At 40.0% G+C, this 23,800-nt stretch overlaps 1 protein-coding gene across 1 annotated transcript in view; it reads right to left on the bottom strand.

Moving 5' to 3' along the window:
- Nucleotides 1–23,800, bottom strand: part of PDXK (pyridoxal kinase) — a 50,012-nt gene that overhangs the window by 5,829 nt on the left and 20,383 nt on the right. Inside the window, exons 2-10 of the mRNA XM_075519667.1 lie at nt 21,812–21,866; nt 13,618–13,722; nt 10,539–10,622; nt 8,545–8,591; nt 6,208–6,293; nt 5,339–5,384; nt 2,553–2,664; nt 1,026–1,162; nt 383–449 (exon numbers count right to left, since the gene is read on the bottom strand). Coding sequence (XP_075375782.1) covers nt 383–449; nt 1,026–1,162; nt 2,553–2,664; nt 5,339–5,384; nt 6,208–6,293; nt 8,545–8,591; nt 10,539–10,622; nt 13,618–13,722; nt 21,812–21,866 — 739 coding nt within the window. The remainder of the gene's footprint in view (nt 1–382; nt 450–1,025; nt 1,163–2,552; nt 2,665–5,338; nt 5,385–6,207; nt 6,294–8,544; nt 8,592–10,538; nt 10,623–13,617; nt 13,723–21,811; nt 21,867–23,800) is intronic.

Below are 23,800 nucleotides of genomic sequence, written 5' to 3'. Positions count from 1 at the left end.
AACCCCTCTCAATACTAAACACACACACTCAAAGGGAAAGTGAGTGAGCTACACTTAAAACAGAAGCTCTCTTGCACGTCAAACTCAGCATTCCCTCAAGTTCTTCCGCCACTGTTTTGCAAAGCACTCAAGCGCAGTCAGCATGACTGTAGTCCCACTACAAGCTGAACAGTGACATCTTCAGTCGGGTGTTGTCAAAAATAGGCTTGGAGGACACAGTAAGGAACATGCACTGACAAGACTGCTAAGCTCTCATTCTGTAAATTCTCTGGCTGCTTCTGCACTGAGGGCTGCCTTCAGTCACGAAACCCAGAAAGCTCTTTGAATGTTTCTTCTGATGCAAATCCAGACAGAACAAGGGAACAAGGTTTGAATGAATTACCTTTTGCACTCTTAATGGTCCTTTGCAGAACATGTTGCATGGCTGAGACAGTCTTTTCACATGCCACCTGCATTAACATAATATATTCATGTTTTAGTAAAATTTCAGCTGCCTAGTTTAGTAGTATTATTTCAAAAACACTGCTATTAAGAGGCAAACATGATTGACAAGATGCAAAGAGGATGACAACTATATAATGTAGAGTTTGGGGAAAAAAATTTTAGACTCTCTTAATTCTCCCCAAACAGGTATTAGAAACCATACACCCATATCAAGGACTCTACGTGCTTAAGGGAGAGAAACAGAAAAATAGATCTGATAAATGATTTTCAGTGCTTGTTATGAAGTGAGGGTAAAAAACATAATTACAAACATGCATGCAGTCTCTCTCTCTCTCTCTCTCTAGAGAGAAGAACATCTTATTTGGCAAAGTTACAAAATCCACGTAACTGAAATGCGACTGTCCAAAGCTGTACAAGCTAAAATGTTTTAGCAAAAGGGAAATTCTGCTTTTTTTCCTCTGAGGTGAGGGAAAAAAGCTAAAACAGAAGAGAGTTTTTAAATAATGTCATAGATTAAAAGTAATAAAAAAAAAAAGAAACATAGTCTAAACTTGCAGAGAGACAAGTAACTTTTCCCACACCTTCAAATTGTTGGGATGCTTATGTGTCCATGCCAAAAGCATAGCAGCGAACAAGTCTCCTGTTCCAACAAAGACAGCGTCCACTTTAGGAGACTCCACTCGAATTCTTTGTGTCATCTTGGTACCATCTGCTTTAGCTACAACACAGACAGACAGTTAAGTGACAGACGCAGCAATTAATACAACAGCATTTACTATAACTTAAAAGTGATCACCAGGTTTGAAGTCCTTTGTTGTTTGGAAGGTAAAGGTGCTAAGGAGTATTGTAAACTTTGTACCAGCTCTTTTAAAAGGTGCAACCTTTCAAAACTGTGCCCAGTTGGGATAGCATTTACAACTTCTATACTGTACATACTTCACTAAAGAGGCACCTTCATTTTCATGAAGGATGGAGAGCCACCTGTTTTCATTTAGACAGCAGCAGCAGCTTGCTCAGGAAACCGCGTATTTATGGAGACTGCTGAATCCTAGATGGGGCACCCCAAACCATCATCTAGAGTATCTCTGGGTTGTACAGAGGCACAAGAGCAGCTGTAGACACCAGCAGAGAATGTCTGATCCGTGTGCCATATTGTGATGACCATTGGAATGACCAGACTTATTCCAGACCTGGCATGTACTGAGTGCTAAGACCCACCAACTGATTCTTAGTGGAATCTGTATGAAATATCAAGACTTTTTCGGTCTCTCAGCAGTCCAGAACGTGATGCCCACATTTAGATCCCTTAGATGAACAAGAAAATGAGATCATATACCATCCCACATAACTATGCCCTTCTCAGGTAAAAACATCCTGCAACAGTCCAAACACACAGTGAATCTTGGTGATGGTATAGAAGGGGATATAAAGAAGAAGCAGAAGGACATTTTACAGCCTATCAGGGGAGGAACTGTCTGCTAACAGGGCAGTTGAACTTTTCGTAAAAGCATTCAAAACATTCGAAGTTCCTGTTTTATAACACTACTACTTGTCAGGGCCACTACTAGGGGCTTTAACAGCCCTGATCAACCTCACCTAGGACATCCTCCACCCATGCACCCTCTGCCCACTTGCCCAGGAACTCCACAGAAGCTCAGGCCCGGGCACAAGCATCCTTGCTTGAGCTATGTTGTAGGTGTACCCATGTACAGTCCTGCTGTCCTGACTTGCTGATTGGATTTTCCAGATTAATCTCGGACCTGGCTTGTCTCACCTTTCTCCGATGACCACTGGACTGTCAATGGGACCTGTCCACCATCACCACCCTTGCTCACCTTATTCAGATACTGTGGGCCTGTGCCCTGTTGGTGAGGGCAGTGCTCTGCCTGTGCTGTGATCATGCTCACCTCCCAGCCTGTCTTCCCTCATGGAGCAGCGCTGTTCTTGCCACTCTCTGATATTACTGTAGGAGAAGAAGTTCACTCAGGGATCTAAGCTCCTTCCACGCACTACAGATGGGTCTGGTGAAACTACTTCTTAAAACAGTAACTGTAAGCGCCGAACAGGTTAAAAGAAAGCACAGTTTAACAAAGGAGTTCATGACTTACTTTTTCTGTGGCTTCCCAGAGCAATTAGGTAGTCGTTTCCTAGAGGTGCCTGTAGATCTGAGCTTGTGATCACCACAGTCTCTGGTCCCATAGCATGGAGCATATCCATTACCTTTCCATGTGCAAAAAGGCAAGAATCAGTGACTGAAATGTGTGTTGATTAAACCGTGCATCATTCACAGTACTGAGGATTATTGACAAGCACCTTATTTTGGCATCTTTTGTAAAGAGAAAAAACAGTTTCTACTCAAAAAATTCACTTGAATTAGGGGAATTAATTTGAAATAGTGGAATCAAAACATCCGTATTTAAACATGCACACTTGTTAAAATATACAAGCATCTCTGTATTATCTTTGGATGCTCCTCTGAAAAGAATACTCTGTTTCAGCTGTGATCAGAATTTTTTTCTGCATCATGTTTTCAGAACGTATTATCAAAAGAATAAGAGAACAAATATACAGACGCATGCATCTGAGCTGGCATCTTGAAACACTTGCTAGAAAGCCAATAACCCCAGGTCATGAAGTCTTATTTAGCTGCTACTTTTAGAGCTAGCAAAAATGAAGAGTGAAAGAGCTAAATCAGAGGCACAAGTGTGTCTGTCTCAATCTCTTCTCATTCTGTTTCAAACCCCAAATTACACCTGTAAATTATGTACCTTTGCAGGTGTATTTCCACTGTGTGTTCCTCACTTAAAACTCATTAATACTCTACTTCTGACATCACAATTGGTTGCTACAGAAGTGATTTTGATTTCAAAGAAGAAAGAATTACTTCAATAATGAGTTTAGCATAAAACACAGATAAAATATTAATTTTCCCAGAAGAGTTTAACTAAAAATCCTCTCAGGCTAGCTATGACTCATGAGCAGCTGAATGATAAGGATTTATTTCTGCTATTTTTTAATTCTCTATTGCTTTTCTTTCTTGTCTAAGCCTCCAAGTTTCTTCAACTGTCAGACCTCTTTGCACGGACATTGGTTGGGTTTTAAAGCAGCAGTAAATCCACTATGCATATGCTGACATAATCAACCTGTGAAGTAACATTAAACTCAATTTCATTTCTCAGTCACAATTCACCAAGAACCTAATCACCAGTATTTCTAGTTGTAGGACTTAGCCCCTTCTACATTAATATTACGTCATATTTAATTTTATGTTAGAAGACTATACTATCGTCACTAGTCTTGCTAAAGAAATGAATGAAAGCATGTCACCATGGAAATCTATGCCAGAATTCCTACCACCTCCAAAGGGGACAAATTCCAGCATGGATTATTACTCAGAAGGATAGACCTATATATGACATGCAGCTGGGAAGACAGACAGATTAAGTTATAATATCCTGCAAGCAACTATTTAAAAATGTTTCCTTTCCTAAGTATAATTCCATCTCTTTAGAAGAGATTTTTTAAAACCCATCGCAAATAAGAGCTATCACATAAATCAGACAGACTGTCAGAAAAATAACTTGTAAAACTGTTTAGCACATGCAACTTGTGTTTGCAGCTGAAATACGCAAACCTAAAACTAATGGCTGCTCAGCTAACAGTGGTGTTCTCAAGAGTGTGGTTCCACTGGTGAGGATGAGAATAGAAGAACTGAGTTGTAGTTAGCAGCCAGTGGCATGAAGCACAGTTCATCACCCTCGCCCAGCACAGTGGGGTAATGTAAAACTGGGGTGGGGGGGAATTAAAAGAGCTGAAATCTTTGGAGCTGCTTCCTGCCGTGAAGAGATGGTAATCAACCCATGTTGCATGACGTTGCTGCAAGAAAAAAACAACAAACGTTTGGGCTGACAGACCCCAGCTACTCTGCAGGGTGCCACTGCAGCTGCTCTTTGTTTAAAGAATTTCTGTTCCTTTGAAGTTCAAAAGCAAACTGGAAGAAATAACATCAGTCCATTATGAAAGCACTTGACTAGTCAACAAAAAAAAGAGCTCAGCCCTTCTCAAGACACTAATAAAACTATATTCCTATTTTGTCCTTCATCACCAAGCCCTGCAGCTTTTTATTTTCTTCAGTTTGTGTAAAAGGGTAAATCCTTACACCTCAACGCAAGGACCATCTATCTTCTCTGTATGGCAATGACAGCAGCTATCAGTGCTGTGGATTTGTCTGTCTGTCACCAGGAAGTACCCGAAGGCCATCACTCCCCGTCTGGTTTCTCATCTATGCAATCTATCCTTTTGCAACCCAGGTCTCATCCCCTTTGAGTCAATTTAAGGAAGAGAAACAGAGCACCAGCAAACACTGTCAGGGAGAGATTGAGAGTGCACTCAATCAATCCTTGCAAGAGTTTGCTAGTAAGCTCTCTTCCTTGCAAACTGTCTGTATGGGAGAATGAGAAACGGCTGTCCCAACACCCAGCATTGCTGTTGCACGACTCACATGTGGACAGCAGAGGGAGCGACTCACGCAGGTTTCTAATGGGTCACCCGGGGTTTTCACCCCAACCAGTGTATTTCCATAGCAATGACAGCGTGTGGTTACTTGCCATGTGTGCTGCTGCTACCCTCCTTACACTGCAGGAAGACACGCTCACAGAGATCTACTCATTACCACTGTAATGCCTTTACCTGTAGTTCTTTTGGGAAGTTTCTTCAGAAGTCTGATGCTAGAACAGAAAGTGTTTTGTGCCTGGAGTGCACAAGCTTTAACGATAAACGGAGAGAAAGGATAGAGGCCAAAGTGACTTCAATGTTAAAGACAAACGGCAAACCGAAGCATTGCAGGCAGGAATACAGAAAGAGATCTTACACATCCTACCCCTTGCCTACTTACCTCTAAAGCTTCTTTTTCTGTGTGAATCTTCCTGCCCGTGAGTAACCTGAGAATGAAACAGAAATCTTAAAAGAGCACAAGTTCTCCAGGCAATGACTGCGTTGTTTACACTTTCAAAGGAGGAAAGCTCGGACTGCACCACACAGGCCTAAATGGTTTGTAGCTACATGGTCTGCTGTACCAGCCCACTGTCTTTAAAAGTTATGCGCACAGATACACAGTGCTTCTGAAGTGGACTCACACCAGTCCTAACCTGCCTCCTGTAGAGATCCCTGTATCATAAAACTCCCTCACAAGTGTCTTCTCTCCATCTCCCATGTAGCTGCTCCCTCCCCTTAGGGGGACAGCCTGTGATGTATCACAACAAATAATCTCCTGACTAAAGAGTCACAGCTACGTAGACAGGATGGGCAGGAGGCATTTAAATTCTTAACTCCTATGAGATGTTGCCATGGCGGTATTCCTGAATCTAATTTTGGGATTTGAGTCAAACTATTTCAGTTTTGATATTCTGACATATAATAAAAATTTTCCTAGGAATGGGTAAGGATGGGGAAGGGAAGAGAGGTATTTTTTCAACCTGCCCTAGATACAGGCCTCTGGAGACAACAAGAAGTAATCATGAAAATGAGAGACCAGAGAAAACAAGAGAAATCTTTTCCTCACATAACTCCCAGATTTTTTATTGGTTTCAATGTGGAACAGTTGGAGGTTTGCTGAAAAGCACCACTTGGAAGTTAACAGCTAAAACCAAAACCCAACACATACATACATATGGCACTGTGTTGAGACAAATAAAATAATGGGTATCAGTCTCCCCTGCTTTTATCCCCAAGTTTATTTGGCTATAAAAGGAAATAAGTACTTACTCAGCTTCAAACTGGTTAGGAGTAATTATATCAGCAACAGGTACGACTTTGTCCCTGTAGACTGGGAGGAGATCCTTGGGCACATACTAGGGGAGAAGAAACAGTAACAAACATTGTCAGCAGCATCTGAGATGTGGGACTGCAACTCTCCTTCCCTCAACTACCATTCATGCTGACCTGAGTGACCTGACAGCTCCCAGTGTACTGTTATGCAGCAGTAACTGCAGTGGCAGTGCATCCTCCGGCTGGTGAGAGTACAACCAACAGCCCTCTTTCACTGGAGGCGATGGGAAGCACCGCTAAGCAGACAGGCCTGAACTGGCAGCATTAAAACGAAGTGGTACCTGGATGAAAAACTTTCGGGTTCCCTCTCACCAAGGTGACACAGCAGCATGAGGAAATACAGTGTCCCAACATGGGGAACCCTTTCTCATGTCCTTACCTCCAAAAGAAAACTACTTTGTTGTTGTACCAAGAGTACAGAGGCCCTTTGCTGCTGCTGCATGTGCCCACATTGATTGTGTTGCATTGTGGGGCTTAGGAACAAGTAACATCCATGCTACGCGTTATTTCGCCCCCTTCTTTCAGTGCAGTATTTCTAGGTGTGCTGTACATCAATATGTGTGAACGGCAATCAGATTTGTAATTTGTTTGGTACAACTTAATCTATAAAGCAGTTCCAATAAGGATATTAAAAATATTTTGCTTGTGTTGCACCCCAGTCTAACAAAACGCTAGCATACTTCGCTGCCTGCAGAATCAGCTCTTCAAGTAATGAGGGCCAGTGCTCCCCTTTCTGCCTGTCTGTTCCATCTCTATCCCATCTTCATTAGCTACATACGGCCCATCAGCAAAGGGAGATTGGTTGTCCAAGCAGGTGACATACACTAAGACGTAACAGGAGCCCACCAGCCTGTATGCTCTTCAGACTCAAAGCTGAAAAGCATCAGCTGTTTTGGCACACACCGCAGCTCAGCTAGGAGTTCAGATTAGGTGGGTACAGGGGTCACCTCACCTTCCTGAGTCCTGCTGTAACTCAATTTAACAAAACCTTCAATAAAAGTTCATTGTTTACTAGTAGCTGATATTCTTTGGCAGAACCCAATTTGCTAAATCAGGATTAATACCCCCTTTTGTCCGTGTTTTATTTTCTCTGTTAGTCTCATAAGCTATGCAGGGCAGGGTGCATGTATACATACGCCCATGTGTTCCTGTCTCCCATTCCAATTGTATCAGCAACAGGTACAACCCCACCACAGTGTTGACCACTAGGTGCTACCAGAACACCCGTCATACTGATATTGAGCTCACTCATGCAGCCATGGTGAAGAGATGTTATCACAGGGATTCTGCCTTTAGACAGAAATGCAAGACTACGTCACATCTAAACCAAGGCATTTTAAATAACGATTTTATTACTTTTTATGGCAGGAATGAGTTGGTAGGTTGCATGTTAAATATTCTCCTCTTCCAACTACCTTATATCTTCCACCCAAAAGACACAGGTAGGCCCATGGTCATGACTTCTCCCAAGAGCTAAAGCTTTGCAAGGTGACTCTACAGCTGCTAAATCTCTGCCTCGTTAGAAAAAGCCAAGGACAATAAATATTGCAATAGACGTAAAATGAAAGAATAGAGCACAAAAGCAATGGCAAATTTATTACTGAGTGCTACTTCATGTGACGTTTTATGAGCAGGTAAACTGTAAAAAGGTACAAGGACAAAGAGGAATTCATAGTGCGTGACTAGCTAAGGTAGAAGAAAACATAAAATATCATTATTGCTGATGTCTTCCCACGTTGTATTTTTACTGAAATTATTTGCTGGTTTTGATCAAAAAGGACTGTTTTCTTGTCAGTATGCAGTCTGGTATTGGCACACAGAACCTTTCTGTCACTGCTCACAGCCCAGTGCCTAACAGCTGTTGGATCTCACACAACACATCATCTTCATTTAGTGGTATGTCAATTCACACGATCACTGACAATGCCAGCCAGGCTACCAGCCAAAACAGAGCTCTTGACAGAAGATGAGGGAACTCCAGTGAGGCAAGGAGGGGGAGCAGGGGGATATTTTCCTGCAGACAGGGTCTGTATTCCACCTGTTGTCTCGGCAGAGAGTTAGAAATAATCTCAGGGCTATGCAGCCATCATTATTCCGAGATACTAAACTAATTCAAATACAGGAAATAAAAGTACAAACTTACTTGATGCTGGGATCCAAAGCCACGCTTAGGTAAAGTAGCTTAGTTTTGGTGTTTAAAAATTAATACATCTTTATACATCTTTATATAGCAAATATTCACTACAGAGAGAATTCAAACAGATAAGTACTAACCATAGAGCCTTCTCCATTCCATTTGTCACCCATCACTGGATCGCATACTGTAACAGAATAAATCTAGCTTTAGAAATGGGGTACCATTACAGAGACTCTAGTGGGAGGGAAAAGTTTTAGGTAACAGTAGTGGCTATGTAACAGCACTGAGCACCTGACAGCTTATATACTCTCACAGCCCTTGCAGCACACTCAACCTGAAATTTATAACTGGTGGCTGCCAATTCTGAAACAGTAGGTTATGTGTCTTAAACAACTGTCAGACAGTTGTAGTCACCCTCTCCTAGCTGCTCCCATGTTGTTATGTCTGAAGGTGACGGGGATGAGAGGGTCTGACTGCTGAGAGTAAAGGGGGTGTTGTTATGGAAAACGCAGAGAGCCCTCCCCTTCTCTCCCCAACCCAAAACTCTGTAATAGTAGTACTGTGGGGAAGAAACGTGGGAGAAGCTAATAGCTGTGAAGAGAGTCCTATTTTTAATTTAGCTTAAAAAGATACATGCCAAACATACACACCAAAATGCTGTGTGTACACATAAAAAAATTACGTGTACTACAATAGAACAAGAAGAAAATCCATGCCAAAGTACATAAACTCATACTTGGTGTAATAATACTAACAGACATTTGGCACAGGTTCTGAATCATCAGCAGTATTAACAACATATTCCAAGTGCCCTCAGTTTCAAAGTGAGGATGGAAACAGCCTAGCCTTGTACTTTAAAAAGGAACATTGTTCATTGTATTAAAAGAGCTTTTAGCAAGATAAAAAAGAAATACAAATCCAAAGGTATCAAATCATTTAAGGAAGTATTTAAGGAAGTTTCTATGAGTAAAAAGAGGGTACTTTGTTTTACATTTTAAAAGTATTTTCCTTACATTGTAATCTATTTATTAAATATAAAGGATCTTAGAAGCCTAGCTGTGTTCTCACCATCTGACCACTTCCTTCCTGTTCTATACAGCTAGATGTTTCTCTCTGCTCATACTCTAGCAGTTTTTAGTTTTCACTTACTAGTACAAGGCTCTGGAGAACCTGACAATGCAACAGTGTTAATAAGGCTAAAAAAGCAACAAACCCCAAGCTCATTAAGATACCTCTGCTACATTTTTCTAAATGAGATCTGTGCTTTGTTAATTTTAAGTCAGATACCACACTCCGCAGTATTACACCTTGCAAATCCTGTGAACCATTCTAGATGTTTCCTGACCACACAGTTTACTGAACCTGAAGATGCCAGGCTCAAACCATCATTCATAGCTTTTTATCACGCTAAATCCCCACTGACTTTGCCCTGTCACTCTAAACATTTTGCTCAATTCAAGCCTACGCTGGTTACATTCAAAAGTCCTGAAACACTCAGAGAGTCAGGAAGGAAAGAGAAGAATCTTTTCTCACTGGTTTAAGCCTGACACGACACGTTAATGACAGCAGTTGCTAGAGTCTGTTGCTCTTTGAGTGCTCCTACGTAATCTTAGCAGAGGGCACCAGAGTTAAAAAAGCCTTGGAGTTCAAGCTAAATTCTGAAGCTTATAAGGCACAGTAAGACACGTCTTCTGGGATGCAGCATGAAACCATGGCAGGGCAACACAGGAGAGTCTATCCTGCTTTTGACTGACTTGGAAATCAAGGAGAGGCTTCAGCTATCAGCACTTATGGCCTATGCCTCTGAACTACCAGCAGCAGCCGGCTGGGATTTTACAAGCCTTTCTTTGATATAGACAATCAGTCCTCAAGGCACATTCTCCTTTGGACAGTATAATGCAAGAAACATACAGAAAAGCATAAAATCAGAAAGATAAAAAACTATCTCCCTCAACACTTAAGCAATGCTGAAATGAAACTTCACTGGAGCCTCAGCTGGTCCCAGCCAGATCAGAGCACAAGATGGCTGTGAAATGCTGGGTAACGTCAGAACAGTGTTTTCATCCTAAAATGTGAAAATGATGGGCATATACAATGATGAAGCAGAAAGGATTATAATACACATCCTTACCATACACTAGGTTAGAATTCTGTTGCTTCAACTCCTGGACAATATCCACCACCATTGCAAGAAACGATGTGTCTCTTGTATACCCTTTGGGAAAAAAAAAGACACTTTTGAAGTCTATTTTCATGAACGCCCTTTTTTTTTTTTTTTTTTTTTTTTTTTTTTAAATTTTGGATAGGAATGCTGCATACTTCTCATTCTTTGGAGCAATGCATTTTTAGAACAAAGGCGTTTTAGTATTTCATTCAGGAATAATAGGTGGAAGACAAATTCAGACAGTGCTTGCACAACTACAAATATAACCTTAAAAATCCATTTACTAAGTATGTTATATATGAAGGGCTCACACAACTTCAAAATGCTTGAACATATATACGAAAAGGTCAGGCTGAAAGGAAAAACCATTCCTTTTCTTCAAAACAGCAGTCCAAATCAGTACTATTTATCATGTAGTAAATAAGAAATATTTTAAATTCTATATACTTTTCTCGTACTCTGGTTTGAAGCAGGTTTTTTTATTATTATTAATGTTGGTGCTGATACAGTCCAACACATTAATGCAATGGAGAATTAATGTTGAATATTTTAGAGCAATGGCCAATATACCAATAAAATTCCTATTTTTAGGCTTAGCAATGAAATAAGCTGGAAATAAGTTTTATTATATCTCAAGGCCCTAATCACAATGCTAGCACCACAATATTCTTATTTAATCATTAATTATTTTATAGATGTTTCCTTATTTATACATTTATTTATGTATTAACTTTATTTACAACATTTATTAATTAATAATTTGATTTTCATTGATTTTAGTTCATTTAACAGCATTATTTTTAGCAAGGTAGCTTCTTCAAACCTTCAGCTTGGAAATATCCACTCTACCAAAGTATTTAAAAACACATTTTGGAGATATACATTTTTTTTTTTAACTCGCAAAATTGATCAATTCTTAGATGTTGCAGAGAAATGGAAAAAGCTTCCAAGATTTTTGGCCAAAATGCTTTGTCTTATGTCTATGAAATGCTGATAATCAGTCAAAAAAGCCAAGCAAAGAGTTTTGCTTAAAATGACCTGTGATGGTAGACTGGCTGAAAAAAAATAGAGAGTATGATTAATATTATTGACAGAGGCATTTCCAAAAAATTACACTGAATTGGAGTTTATCTCTTATCTCGAGTGTTTTACTGTAAATGAAACAAACACATGAAGATCTAGCAGTAACCAACAGTCACAAAAGTTAACGAAGTGTTATTTTGTACAATCAGCCTAAAGATAATAATTTCCATCTCAGCCAAGATATCTACAGTCATCAGACATACAATTACAGTCAAATCCCATCTGCTGACAAATTAATTTGTTTTCAGTGTTTGAATAACCATACCCAGGTTGCTGGAGGTACAAGGTACTGTTATGCACTATAGTGAATGCCTGTTCTGTTTGAAGAGAAAAATCTGTCTTTTGGCCCTGAATGAAAAAAACTGAATTTTAAGTTCAGCCACAGTGAACTGAACATTAAAACACTGAGAGTGTTATTAGATCTTAAGACATTAATGCTGTTTCTATCCATGCCTTCTTTTTGTCCATAATGAAAATGGCTATACCGAACAAGATTTTTAAACAAACATGAACAACACACTGACCCATCTACCCACAAATCCCATTTTAAAAGGCATATTAATAAATATTCCTTTTTTTTCTCCAAAATTTCTTTTTGCTGAAGATTTCTATTTTTCCTTCTACCATTTGTAATCTCTTACATCTGTTTTGCCAGTACAAGAAGTGATAGGAAAAGAGTTGGGGTCTCTTCCAAGAGTTGAAAGTAAAATAAAAAAGGAACATTTCAGCTAAAAGAATACTCAAACATTATTTACAAATTTTGCATACTAACATCTCCTGAAAACGCCTACAATACAGTGTGCTTTTCCTGGAAATGTCCTGTGTGTGAGTTCTTTCACGGAAAGAAAGGGTGTTTGTCTATTCCTCAATCACAGAGAATCATTTATGCTGAAATTAATTTCTTAACCTCAGTTCAGTCTATTTTCTATTTAGTCTCTTTACTTTGGAGACAGTTCCTGAAAAACAACTGACAATAACTCTTCAGACATGCCACACCCTTCAAGCCAGAATGACTGCTTTGGGGTTATAATCCATACACTTAAAAGTCTCCAGTTTTCCCTGTGCATAAAGCACTTTCCTACATGTGGAAGCCATGAAATCAATCAAATCTGGCGATATATTTCTGTTTACCTTTAAAAAGTGACTGTTCACTGCTATAAAAAATTGATACTGTAATCTAAACCAGATGCATAGCTCTTACTGAGGTGAAACCCGATCAGTAATTTACATTTGAGAAGCAGGAATTGGATGGGAAGCAGTTTTAATAAAAACTGCACATAGAATCTCTCCTTTCTATAAAGCATTCTACAAGAAGTTCTCTTTGCCTATATTTATAAACATTTTGCACCTAGTGGCAAGCAAAGGAAAACACTGCACAGTCATTATGTCCTGCAGAACTGTATCCACTCAGAGGACCTACATAGCAACAAGAGCAAAAAATCAAGACATATGACAGAGTCAAAACCAAAATCCTGCTTATACTTTGCTCTGTATCCAGAGCACTACCCCTTAAAGATCAAGTAGAAAAAACAAGGACAGACAGCTGCGTATAAAATCATGCTAGAGTACCACAGAGTGCCAGTACTGCAAATTTAGGAGAAAGGGTTAAACTCACATCTTCATAATAAATTTAAAAGTAATAATCTGACATTCCTCATCCTTTTTTCAGTAGAGGCACTCCCAAAACATTAATTAAGCCTGTACATGACTGGCCTGTACAAGACTGTAAACTATAAAAGGGGATCAATTTACCCACCCAAATACAACCTGCAGGCTGGAGAACACTGGCTGTTCCAAACTAAACAGCATGAGCGCTTGAGACTATAATATACAGATGAAATTGCAGGAGGAATCAAAGGAGGGAAAATGTAATTGCTTGGTTTGGAATAAGGAGGAATATAGTTTATATTTCTTTACTTTTGTTTACATCTCATGGGAACTCCAAGGAACAAGCTCTTCTTACCTGTGAGTACATAATCATACCGGTTGACCTTGTTCAGCTTAAGTCCTTCATACAGTTCATGAAGTTCATCTGAATTTAACACCTGACCCTTCCAGTGGGCATAACCTGCAAAGTAAATGCCAGATAATTTTTCAAGAGCTAGATTTTCTATTTAGGATCACACAGATTACACACTTGGAGGGACTATATCAGATATTAGCACCAGAAAGCATTTCCACCTCCTCTTCTGTAAAATGACATTGCCGAATGAAAGCTGCTGTGAGCAGAACAGTTAACGCACTCAACTTCTTATTAGCACCTCTGTTTCCCAAAAGAACTAGAGTGACTACACTGGAGTTTGAGACTGTCCATTTATCAGCAAATTGAGCAGAGCACACACAAGCTCCTCCAAGTTTTCCCATGGAGCCTATACAACTATCCCTCTCCTGTGTGGAGGGGGACAAATGTATGTTTCAGACTTCACTGGAGGAGGGTGTCAGTACAATCTATTTTTGTTACTTTACACTATAAAAAAAAAGAAAAAGAAAAAGATTGACAGCTAGATGACAAGCTTAAACAGGCTTGTGGATCTGTCTGGACACAGGCATGCAGCACTGCTGCACCCATCAGATACAGTGTTCACTGGGACCTGCATGTAACGAATAGAGTGACCACAGGAAAACATTGTCATGGATGCTCTCTAAACATACAATGTCATCTGACAGATTTTCTTCCAAAAATAGCACAGTTTTAATGCCGAGGATCCTGGAGAAGGCAAATGAGCATCACAAAGACACTACCAACAGACAAATAATATCCATACACTCTTATCGTTCAATGATCTCTAAGAATTACAAGCCAATATTGTTGGCTGAGAAGTGGATGGAAGGTGAAGTGACTTGGGAGAAGCTGAACTGATTTCAGCAAACAATGGACCAAGCTCCATGGCAGCCAATTTCAAGAAAAGAAAATATCTTCCTTGACAGACTCTAAACATTTGTTGAAAAATGTAAATGCACCTTGCACCTTGTCAGCAAAGCCTGCCCATCTAGATGGCAGCCATCACTCCTTTGTATACAAGCACGGGGCTTCCTCCAGGATATTGGATGAAGTACCCACACTTTAACTCTTCCAACCTCCATAAATTCAGAGTTAAAAAGCTTATCTTTTTATTACCTGTAATTAGGAAAAGTGAAATGTTAAATGAGGTACCTTCTTCCACACCACCCCCGTGTGAAGACAATGGTATTTTGTTTGTTTTAACTTCTGCTCTTGGAGTTAGAAAATTCTGTGATAAAAACTGTTGGCTTTGATTATCACTCTAAACTGTGTTATTAGAGTAACTGCCAAAAGATGCCTAGAGCCTAGGATAAGCACATTTTTCAGTTTTCCTTCTTATGAATGCAAATACACCCACAGTAGGGTGAGCAGATGGATCATTTTGTTCTCCTCAGCTCACAAAGGCCTAGCCTCTAAAACACAACTTGCTGCCAGCTGGCTGGGCGACTGACTCACATCAGCCGCTACGATTCTCTCCCTAGCAAATGCTTTTTAAAAAGTCTCTGTGGAGAAACAGACCAAGTGAGGGATTCCCGTACGCTCGGGCTGCAGTTCCATTGCAGAACATAGTGATACTCAAAACGGCAACGCCTAACACCTAGGTACACCTCTAGCCCCAAGTATATGAGGAACCCCTGACTATAACTAACTCAAGCATTCGGCTTATTTAACACGTACACAGATGTTTGTTCTGTCACATCTGCAGCTTCAGAGAGAAATAATCTGCCCTCTTCTCTTCCCCAAATCTCTTCTTCGATTAGCACTGCAAAGCCAGTCCGTACAGGGACACAACAGAGTCCTTTTTATTCCATTGTGCCCATCAATGAAACCGAGAGCAGTTTTCACCCAGAATCAAGGTCAGCTGGCAAAAGAGAAGTCGTTCATCTTACACGTGGCCAGAAAAATAACTATGATAGATTGTCCAGACAATCTAGATACTCTCAGGAGCCATTCCTGTAGAAGGACCCTGCACATTCACTATTTAACTAAAAGTTCACCTTCCTATGTCAAGCTGTCTTAAACATTCAATGCACAGGGTCCGTATCACACTGGTCCTCCACTGAGGGAGGGAAATAAATACGGAAACAAAATGTTAGGTAGCAGCCCAGCTTAGCTCAGGAATTGGTAAGTTACCCACATGGGGCAGAGACATTGTCCAAACTCTGTAGCAATGACTTTCAAGGGTATCTAGAGGATCATTTTTACCACCTGGTAACACGTGTAATACAACCTAAAGTCTAATCACACGATAGCTGGAGGGAAGAAAAGCCCTAGGGAAGCCCCAGCTATTCAGACAGAAGAAAAAGGACAATGACTTCACTGGATCTGCAGAGAACTGTGATTTCACTAGGAGCTGAATTATGTTCAAGTAAGAAGAAACAAACAAAATCAAAACTGGTAGCAAGATGGAAACCACCCTAAGCCCTTTCCCCAGGGTAATTTCATGTAACATGATAAACAAGGGGCAAATCCCATGACCTTGCATTTATCCTACTCTCCTGGTGGAATATACAACCTAAACCCAGCTTCTGTAGAGGGACAGAAGAAAAAGCCAGTTACTCATGTTCAAAACAGGCTTCATTAACTGAAGGATGGATACCTCGGGGTCCCAGGAAGAGGGAGAGGGACTATCTTGAAATGGGAAAGGCAAAAGATCCAGATAGATACCGTGTGGTCAAAAAACCACTGCATAGGCCCTGAACCCAAAGCTAGTTAGCAGGGAACGCCAACAGCAAGCTTAAACATGTGAGGTGCAATTGGCTTTAGGGAAAAGCATGAGTGGCTGGAGTTAAGGATGATAACGAAGAATCGCTGTCTTCCTCGGCTAGACATAAGAACTTGGCTGGCAATGAGCACATTTGAAGGCCCAGAGCCGCCTTGCAAGAAAGTCAGCCTCCTAGAAACATTACCCCTATGCCTACACCACTAAATATGAATATCTGAAAAACAGCAAGAGAAAACTTAAAATCTTCTGTTTAACTGCCCACTTACTATAACTCCTACTCTGCAGTAATATTTCCACTGTGGCACTCAACAATAAGGAAGTTCAAAGTCTCACAGTACCTGGCTATTGGTACAAGAACCACAGCCAAGAAAACTAAAGAATGAGTTTCAAGTCTGTACTTGGCAAAACAACTGCATCCCATTTGGAGACTACAGAGCTGGTTAGGCATAGCAGCTGGATCAAATTATTACTCTTTTATCTTGGATATTAAGGCGAGATCTTGGCTTGTATTTTCCACAGAGGAAGAAAGCTGAGTCTTCCTTGTTTTGGTTGCAAAACCACCAAATAATTCCCCTCAGTGCTGGACTGAGAGAGCAGAGAGAACACTGCAAATGATGACACAGCTCTCCAAAACTACACTTGGCTCAGACTGAATGCATTAGTCTCCCAGATTAGTAATAATTTTAAACACATAGATGAACATAAACATTAAAACATCTTTATACGCCTTCTGCTTATCTGTGTTATGGCCTTTTACTGCAATTAAATGTTATATATTTGCTTTTAAGCAGATACGGGAATGAAAAACAGGTAAGATATGATGCCTCTTGTCACTTATCCCTCTAAAATGATAAACGTATTCATTAGACTCCAAGGAAATGTCTTGGTTCATCTCTATGAAAAAGAAAAAAAACCCAAAACCACAACCAAGAGAGGCAGCTAATACTGCATGCAAGATGAATTTACATACTTTTCCTTCTAGCCTTCCTCCACTGGTAAATTTTTTTTTCTCCTTTGGAATGTATTTATAAGCCTCCTAATTACTTTCAAAAACAAGGAAAAAGGAAAAGAATAAAAATCCCAGGCATATCAGAAGAAAAAAAACAAACACAAAAACAAAACAAAAAACAAGCTACCATTTAAGTATAGCAAGGCATGTAAGATTTCTTTGTTTTCCAACCCAGAACATTCTGTTCTGAGGCCTGAGTTCCTCCTGTGGTGCTCCCTGCAAAACTATTCCAAGTGACTTCAGTAACCAAGTATTTTACAGGGGGAAAAGGAAGAAAGATCTAGTGTTTAAGGCACACGATGGGCAGGCAATCTGGTCCCAGCCGTGCCACAAAATTCACACGCAAACTCTGGCAGACAACCTGGTCTAAACACATGACTTAATCTTCAGCTACCCAGAGGCCTTCAAAAAATCCAGAAATACAGTACCAAATTTTCCATTGGATTTTATACAGCTGGTCAGTGTGGGAGTAAAATACTACCAGTGTTAGGCACAAGTGGAGATCTCTTCTTTCTGTCCTGCACTGCACAGGTGTGAATGACTGCATACGGGCGGTAGACTGTGAAGAATCACATCAACGAGACATACTTATAATTTCTCATGTATTAGACCCACCAGCCAACCCAACCACCCACTACACACCCACTAAGTGGAAGTCCAAAAGTGCTTTGCTTAAAAATAAAAAAAAAAAGGAACAGAAAAAAACAGGCTATTTGTTCTGGAGCAGTTTCAAAGGTAGGATTTGGACAGCAAAGTAAGCACATTATATGCTTACCATTAACCTACAAATTAAAAACAAAAATGCAAATCACTGAAGAATTAAAAATGCACCCCAAAAAATCAATGATACAATAAAAAAAAAGAATCTAGATTTTTATTTTTGCGCTTCAGGTGATGAGATGCTTCTGCAAACAATACAGTAAAACAGAATAAAAAGCACAGAATCTTTATAGGTTGCATGACAGCTTCTTTTATTTTTACATGAAGCATGATGCCATTCAAGGGTGAGTCACTCTAATCATAAAAGTTCCTCACCAAGCAACATGACAAACTGTTCTCCCAGGGGGAATGATTTAAAGCACATTTTCTGAATTTCAGGATTATCAGAGACTAAAGAAAGCTGAATTTTCTGAGCAGGAGTCAGCAGAAACAGGCCTGTGGTGTCTTACTAATTTAAAGACAGGGCAAAAAAAAGCAATAATGATTCACCAAAGAAAGCCTGTTAGTCATAAATTCTCTCTGCATTGTATCTTTTGCTGAAAAGACCAGGTTTAAAGACAGGGATGGAGAAAGAAAGAATGCCATGTCCAAAACCTCACACACTTTGCTACCTGTGCCCCCTCTGGTATGTCACATTCTTTTAGAAACTGGAGTTCACAGATTTTGAAGCAAAAGTTTACTCTTCAGCTTTAATGATGATCACAGAAAGGGTTCTCGTAAGATCTTGTTACTGTAGGAAAATCAAGTTATCTTCACCAGTTCATCCAGCACACGGTTCCTGTGTATTGCGGCACTGCTCCAGACATAAGCCACAGTCCAGCATGCCAGTTTCTGTTCATTAATCCCTGCAGTGGCACAGACTGCATGTACATTGATTTGCAGGTACTACTGCAAGTTTGTGTGCAGGCATGCATAAATGGTCAAACTTGGAAAAGTCTTAGTATAAGGACACCGCATGTTCCAAGGTAGGATTTGGATGGTAAAGTAAGCACATTATACGCTTACCATTAACCTACAAATTAAAAACAAATCTGCAAATCACTGAAGAATTAAAAATGCACCCCAAAAAATCCACTCAAAGAGAAAGTGCAAAGCCACTGGGCTTAGACCCTATCCTTCAATTTAAGAAAGGGTAGAAAGGATTTCATGGATAAACTGCAGTGTTAGAAAACTAGACCTGTCATAAAAGGGAATATGTGCCCTTCCTTTCTTTCCCATTCCTTCCTCTTTCAGCCAAATGATGAATACTTCTAAATACAACCTGCTTTTACTCATGCTTGGCAAGTGCCAAACACTTACTGTATTGTGATTTTTTTCCTGAAAGCTCTGCTTCCCAAAGTCATGAGGTTGTGCACCAATCTTTGGGATTTTTTAACACATTTATTAAGACAATCAAGATTACAGAAAAATCTTGATACCGTGACTCCTAAACACCAGGAGACAAAACAAAAGTTCCAAATATTTTAAAAGACTTGTGATCTTTGAGACATTTTTGGTTTTGGGATGTTTGTTTAGGCCTTCTTAGGGGGGGAAAAAAAAAAATCACTAATTTGTTGTTCATTCTACTATCTTCACTGTCTGCCAAACCTTGAATGAAGCACCGGTAACCTTTCTCCAGCTGTGATACTATTAAAAAAGAAAAAAAAAATCTTCCCTCTTTTCCTCTTTAAGAATCTGGTCATCCTATTGGTAAAATAATTTTCCTACCTTCAGAAACATTCAGTTTATGGTCCAATAAAAACTCTATTAAGCTATTTTAACACCCTATAAAGCTGATTTAATCTTGAAACTGAAAGCCAACAAACGACAGGTGCTCATCCATTTTGAGCGCCGAGTTATTCCACGTGAAAAAATTGCTTCATTTCTGGAAGATTACAACAGTTTTACCCAGCTGTCAAAAACTAAACAATGAAAAATCCCAAACTTCAAAACTAAATACATTGAAGAAACAGAAGTCACATCTAAATGTCTCTTAAAAACATGAGAGCGCCTTTGTACTGTGCCAAATGGTACAAGCAGAATAAGCAGCTTTTTGCCTGAGCTAGGAAAGATCCCCATCCTTTGTTTAATTATTACCTCTTTCGTGCCTTTCCTCAACAAGCAGAGATGGCTTTCTAGCTACCTTTGAAACATCAATTTCTTCTTCCCAGGGTGACACTAAATTTCTTCCATGATAGGAAGATCTTATAATCTTTTGAAAGCTGCATGGAGCTCAACATAGTAAGAGAGGACAGAGTCCTCCTGGTCTGCTCTCTGTTCCAAAAATTTAGCAGTTTATTAATACAGCTGTACCTGTGAGATACTAGGAAAGTATCTCAAGTTTTGTCTTTTTTTTTTCTTTGTCAGAAACTATTTTTGCTCTTTTACAATATGTTAAAGTCAGAATTTGTTCCTTGTTTATTTTTTAAGACACCCTTAGAATTTATTTATCTAGAGTAAATCTCCCCTCAAACAACCTGCCACCACCATGACAGTAGATGCGTCCCTATTGGTTCAAAAACAGCAAGTCACGCGGAGCTCCTTTATGGGTGAAAGGTATTGCCAAAATAAACATAAATTTCAGCTTTCTTTTGAAAAATAAAGTCCTCTAGCACTAGGAAGTCTGAAAGTACGATGAGAGTGCATCATGTTAAGGCTTAGAACCCAAACGTATTAACACCCCACCCCCTTCCTCCCTCCAGAATGTAATATTAGGATAATTGCTAGCCTTCTGGGTGAGCGCATAAAGAGATGAAACATTGCATCTAGCTCAGTATTCTTCTGATGTTTGGGTCGGTAATATGATTATGAGTGTCATAGTGCCATGCTGCACAGAAAACAGCACTGCAGACTCTCCTGTGCACAGGCCTGCCTGTAGATGGCTGTTGTGGTTTAACCTGGCAGGCAGCTAAACACCACACAGCTCACTCCCCCCAGTGGGATGGGGGAGAGAACTGGAAAAAAGGTAAAACTTGTGGGTTGAGATAAAGACAATTTAATAGGACAGAAAAGAAAGGGAAAATAATAATATGATAAAAGAATATACAAAACAAGTGATGCACAATGCAATTGCTCACCACCTGCTGACCGATGCCCAGCCAGTTCCCAAGCAGCAGACACTCGGCCGGCTTTTCCCCTAGTTTATATGCTAAGCATGATGTCATATGGTATGGAATATCCCTTTGGCCAGTTGGGGTCAGCTGTCCCAGCTGTGTCACCTCACAACTTCTTGTGCCCCCCCCAGCCTACTCGCTGGTGGGGTGGGGTGAGGAGCAGAAAAGGCCTTGACTCTGTGTAAGCACTGCTCAGCAGTAATTAAGACATCCTTATGTTATCAACATTATTCTAATCCTAAATCCAAAACACAGCACTATACCAGCTACTAGAAAGAAAATTAACTCTATCCCAGCTGAAGCCAGGACAGCCATATTTGTGTTACTTCACTGTCTGAGTTAATTAGATTACTGCCTAACAAAAGAAACTCACACTCTGAATTAGCAGAACAGGACATTACCACGTCATATCATGTCCTAATCCCAAATCCAGACTTCTGTGAGACTTGAATCAAAACACAAAAGTTACATTTCTGTCCTCTATCCTGAAAATGTGAGTGAAAACATAAGACTGATCTCCTGTCCACTGTCATGTGATGAGGTGAGCCACATGTCGAGTAGAGCTGAGTGACCGTGGAGTGGTATCTGAAGACACATGTAAAATTTTACCTGTGTGGTTTGAAAACTGGACAGAGTTCACCGTATCAACTTCAAATCCCAAAACCTGTAACAGAACACAGGAATATTTCTTTTACTAACACAGCTTTGTCAATATGTTATCAATATCACAAAACACAAGAAAGCACTCTTATCTCCCAGTGCATATTTAAAAATCTTGAGTACTGTTTTAAAGTGAAAGCTGAGTCAACATACATGCGACATAAACAAACAATGCAGTACTTTACTACAGCAGTAGACATGGAACAAAAATGACACCGGCAGCACCACCAGAAACACAGAGCTCTGGATCCTCAGGGTAGAGTTCATGTGGGGATAAGGACAGAGAGGCTGGTCCAGCAGCAATCACTGAAGCCCTGAAAAAAGCCTTGGCTAGTCTTTCTTGGCAAGAAAAGCAGTCTAAATTTCAAGGTACTAAATTAATGCAAAATATGGAGGGAGGATGCTGTTAGTGTTCCAGAAAGGCGATCTTTCTAAAAGGAGGACAGAAGAATCTTAAAAGGGAACAACGTTATGAGCCATACTTGGATTTCACAAGCAGCTTCTTTACGACTAAAAGAGAATAGAAAGAAATCACAGATAATTAATTTGGGGCATGATTAGGCAATCAAAGGGAGAGAGCTCTTCAAAACACGAAGTAAAAAAAGCCTAAAGCATGCTCCAAAAGCCACCTGCTACCTTGCATTACCAGCAACTCAAATATTGAAATATCCAAGAATTTGCTAGTGCAATCAACAAACACATTCTTGTTGCCCAAAAAGAAATAAGTATTATGAAAATAAGAGCATCGAATCAGGAGAAAACTCACGAGGATTTTTAGCCTGACAATACCTGCTTAATACAGACAGGCATTGCTGTTCAAGCCATTTTTAGACATTTTTATCTGCCACGGAAGAAATTCTAATGCTACAGTGACATAACAGTCTGACATTTAATATTTGTTTCCACATCCTACTTGCTCTGAGTAAGAATTCTCCTCAAAAGATGAGCTGCTATATATGGCTCAGTGAGTCATACGGGAGATAATAGTAATGATGCGTCGCTGTTTATGATCCACTTTCAGGCAATTTGCTGGGGAGGGGGGAGTGAACAAACGAAGCTTTTGCCAGTCACGTTTTTCACTGAGACGCACGCCTCTCCCTTTTCATCACAAAGACAAACTGTTCACATGTATTAAAAATCTCTGGGTGTATGGTGCCAGACCTTAGGTTTTCCCTGTGCGTGTACTTTCTCTTGCACATGAAAGCCATTACGTGATAAGCCCCTCATTTCAGACCCTGGGCCATTACAAGATGGAGGTACCTGCTGCAATGGGTAGTTCCTTCTGCCTGCAGGCGCTGCATTTCTGTCATTTTACAGCTCAGAGTCCACAGAGGTCTTTGCAGAACAAGTCTCTTCTTTCAATATATAATAAAGGTTTCTGTTCATTCCTAACCAGAAAGCAATCTTACGTTAATGATAGACAGAATGGTGTGTTGTCTCAGCCCGGTCAAGTTAAAATTAACCTCAGCTTCTACTTTCACCCCAGTTTCTTGTTTCACCTTGGTGGATTTTACTTTAAAGACCCAGGAATGAAAGGGCTGAGAACATGGCAATACTGTTATGACCTTAACCTTCATGTTTGCATGTGCTCTTCAAAGAAATACATGAGAATACTGCTTCTAACGAGACTGTCATCCCACATTCAATTCCCCTCCCTGCAATGAACAGACCTACAAAGTTCTAATTTCCTTCAAACATCTTGGCAACAATTGTGCATTAATCCATTTCTGTGAAATATTTAGATCACATCTCTCCAACTATTAAACACCTGACACTACAGAACACACTTACTATGATTTACTAGCTAATCAGGTTTACACCTAGTGCTTTAGGGAAGAAGAGCATGCACAACTGCTTGTGGGGAGGGCTGTTTTATAATACGGATAAGCACTGTACCAGCTGATGGTCACCAGAAAGAGCAGTCCTTCTTTATCGTCT

Source organism: Mycteria americana, chromosome 1 (genome assembly GCF_035582795.1).
Source record: "Mycteria americana isolate JAX WOST 10 ecotype Jacksonville Zoo and Gardens chromosome 1, USCA_MyAme_1.0, whole genome shotgun sequence".
In the NCBI taxonomy this organism is placed as follows: domain Eukaryota; kingdom Metazoa; phylum Chordata; class Aves; order Ciconiiformes; family Ciconiidae; genus Mycteria; species Mycteria americana.
Note: the sequence above shows the minus strand (reverse complement) of the source record. Positions and strands in the feature narration are given on the sequence as shown.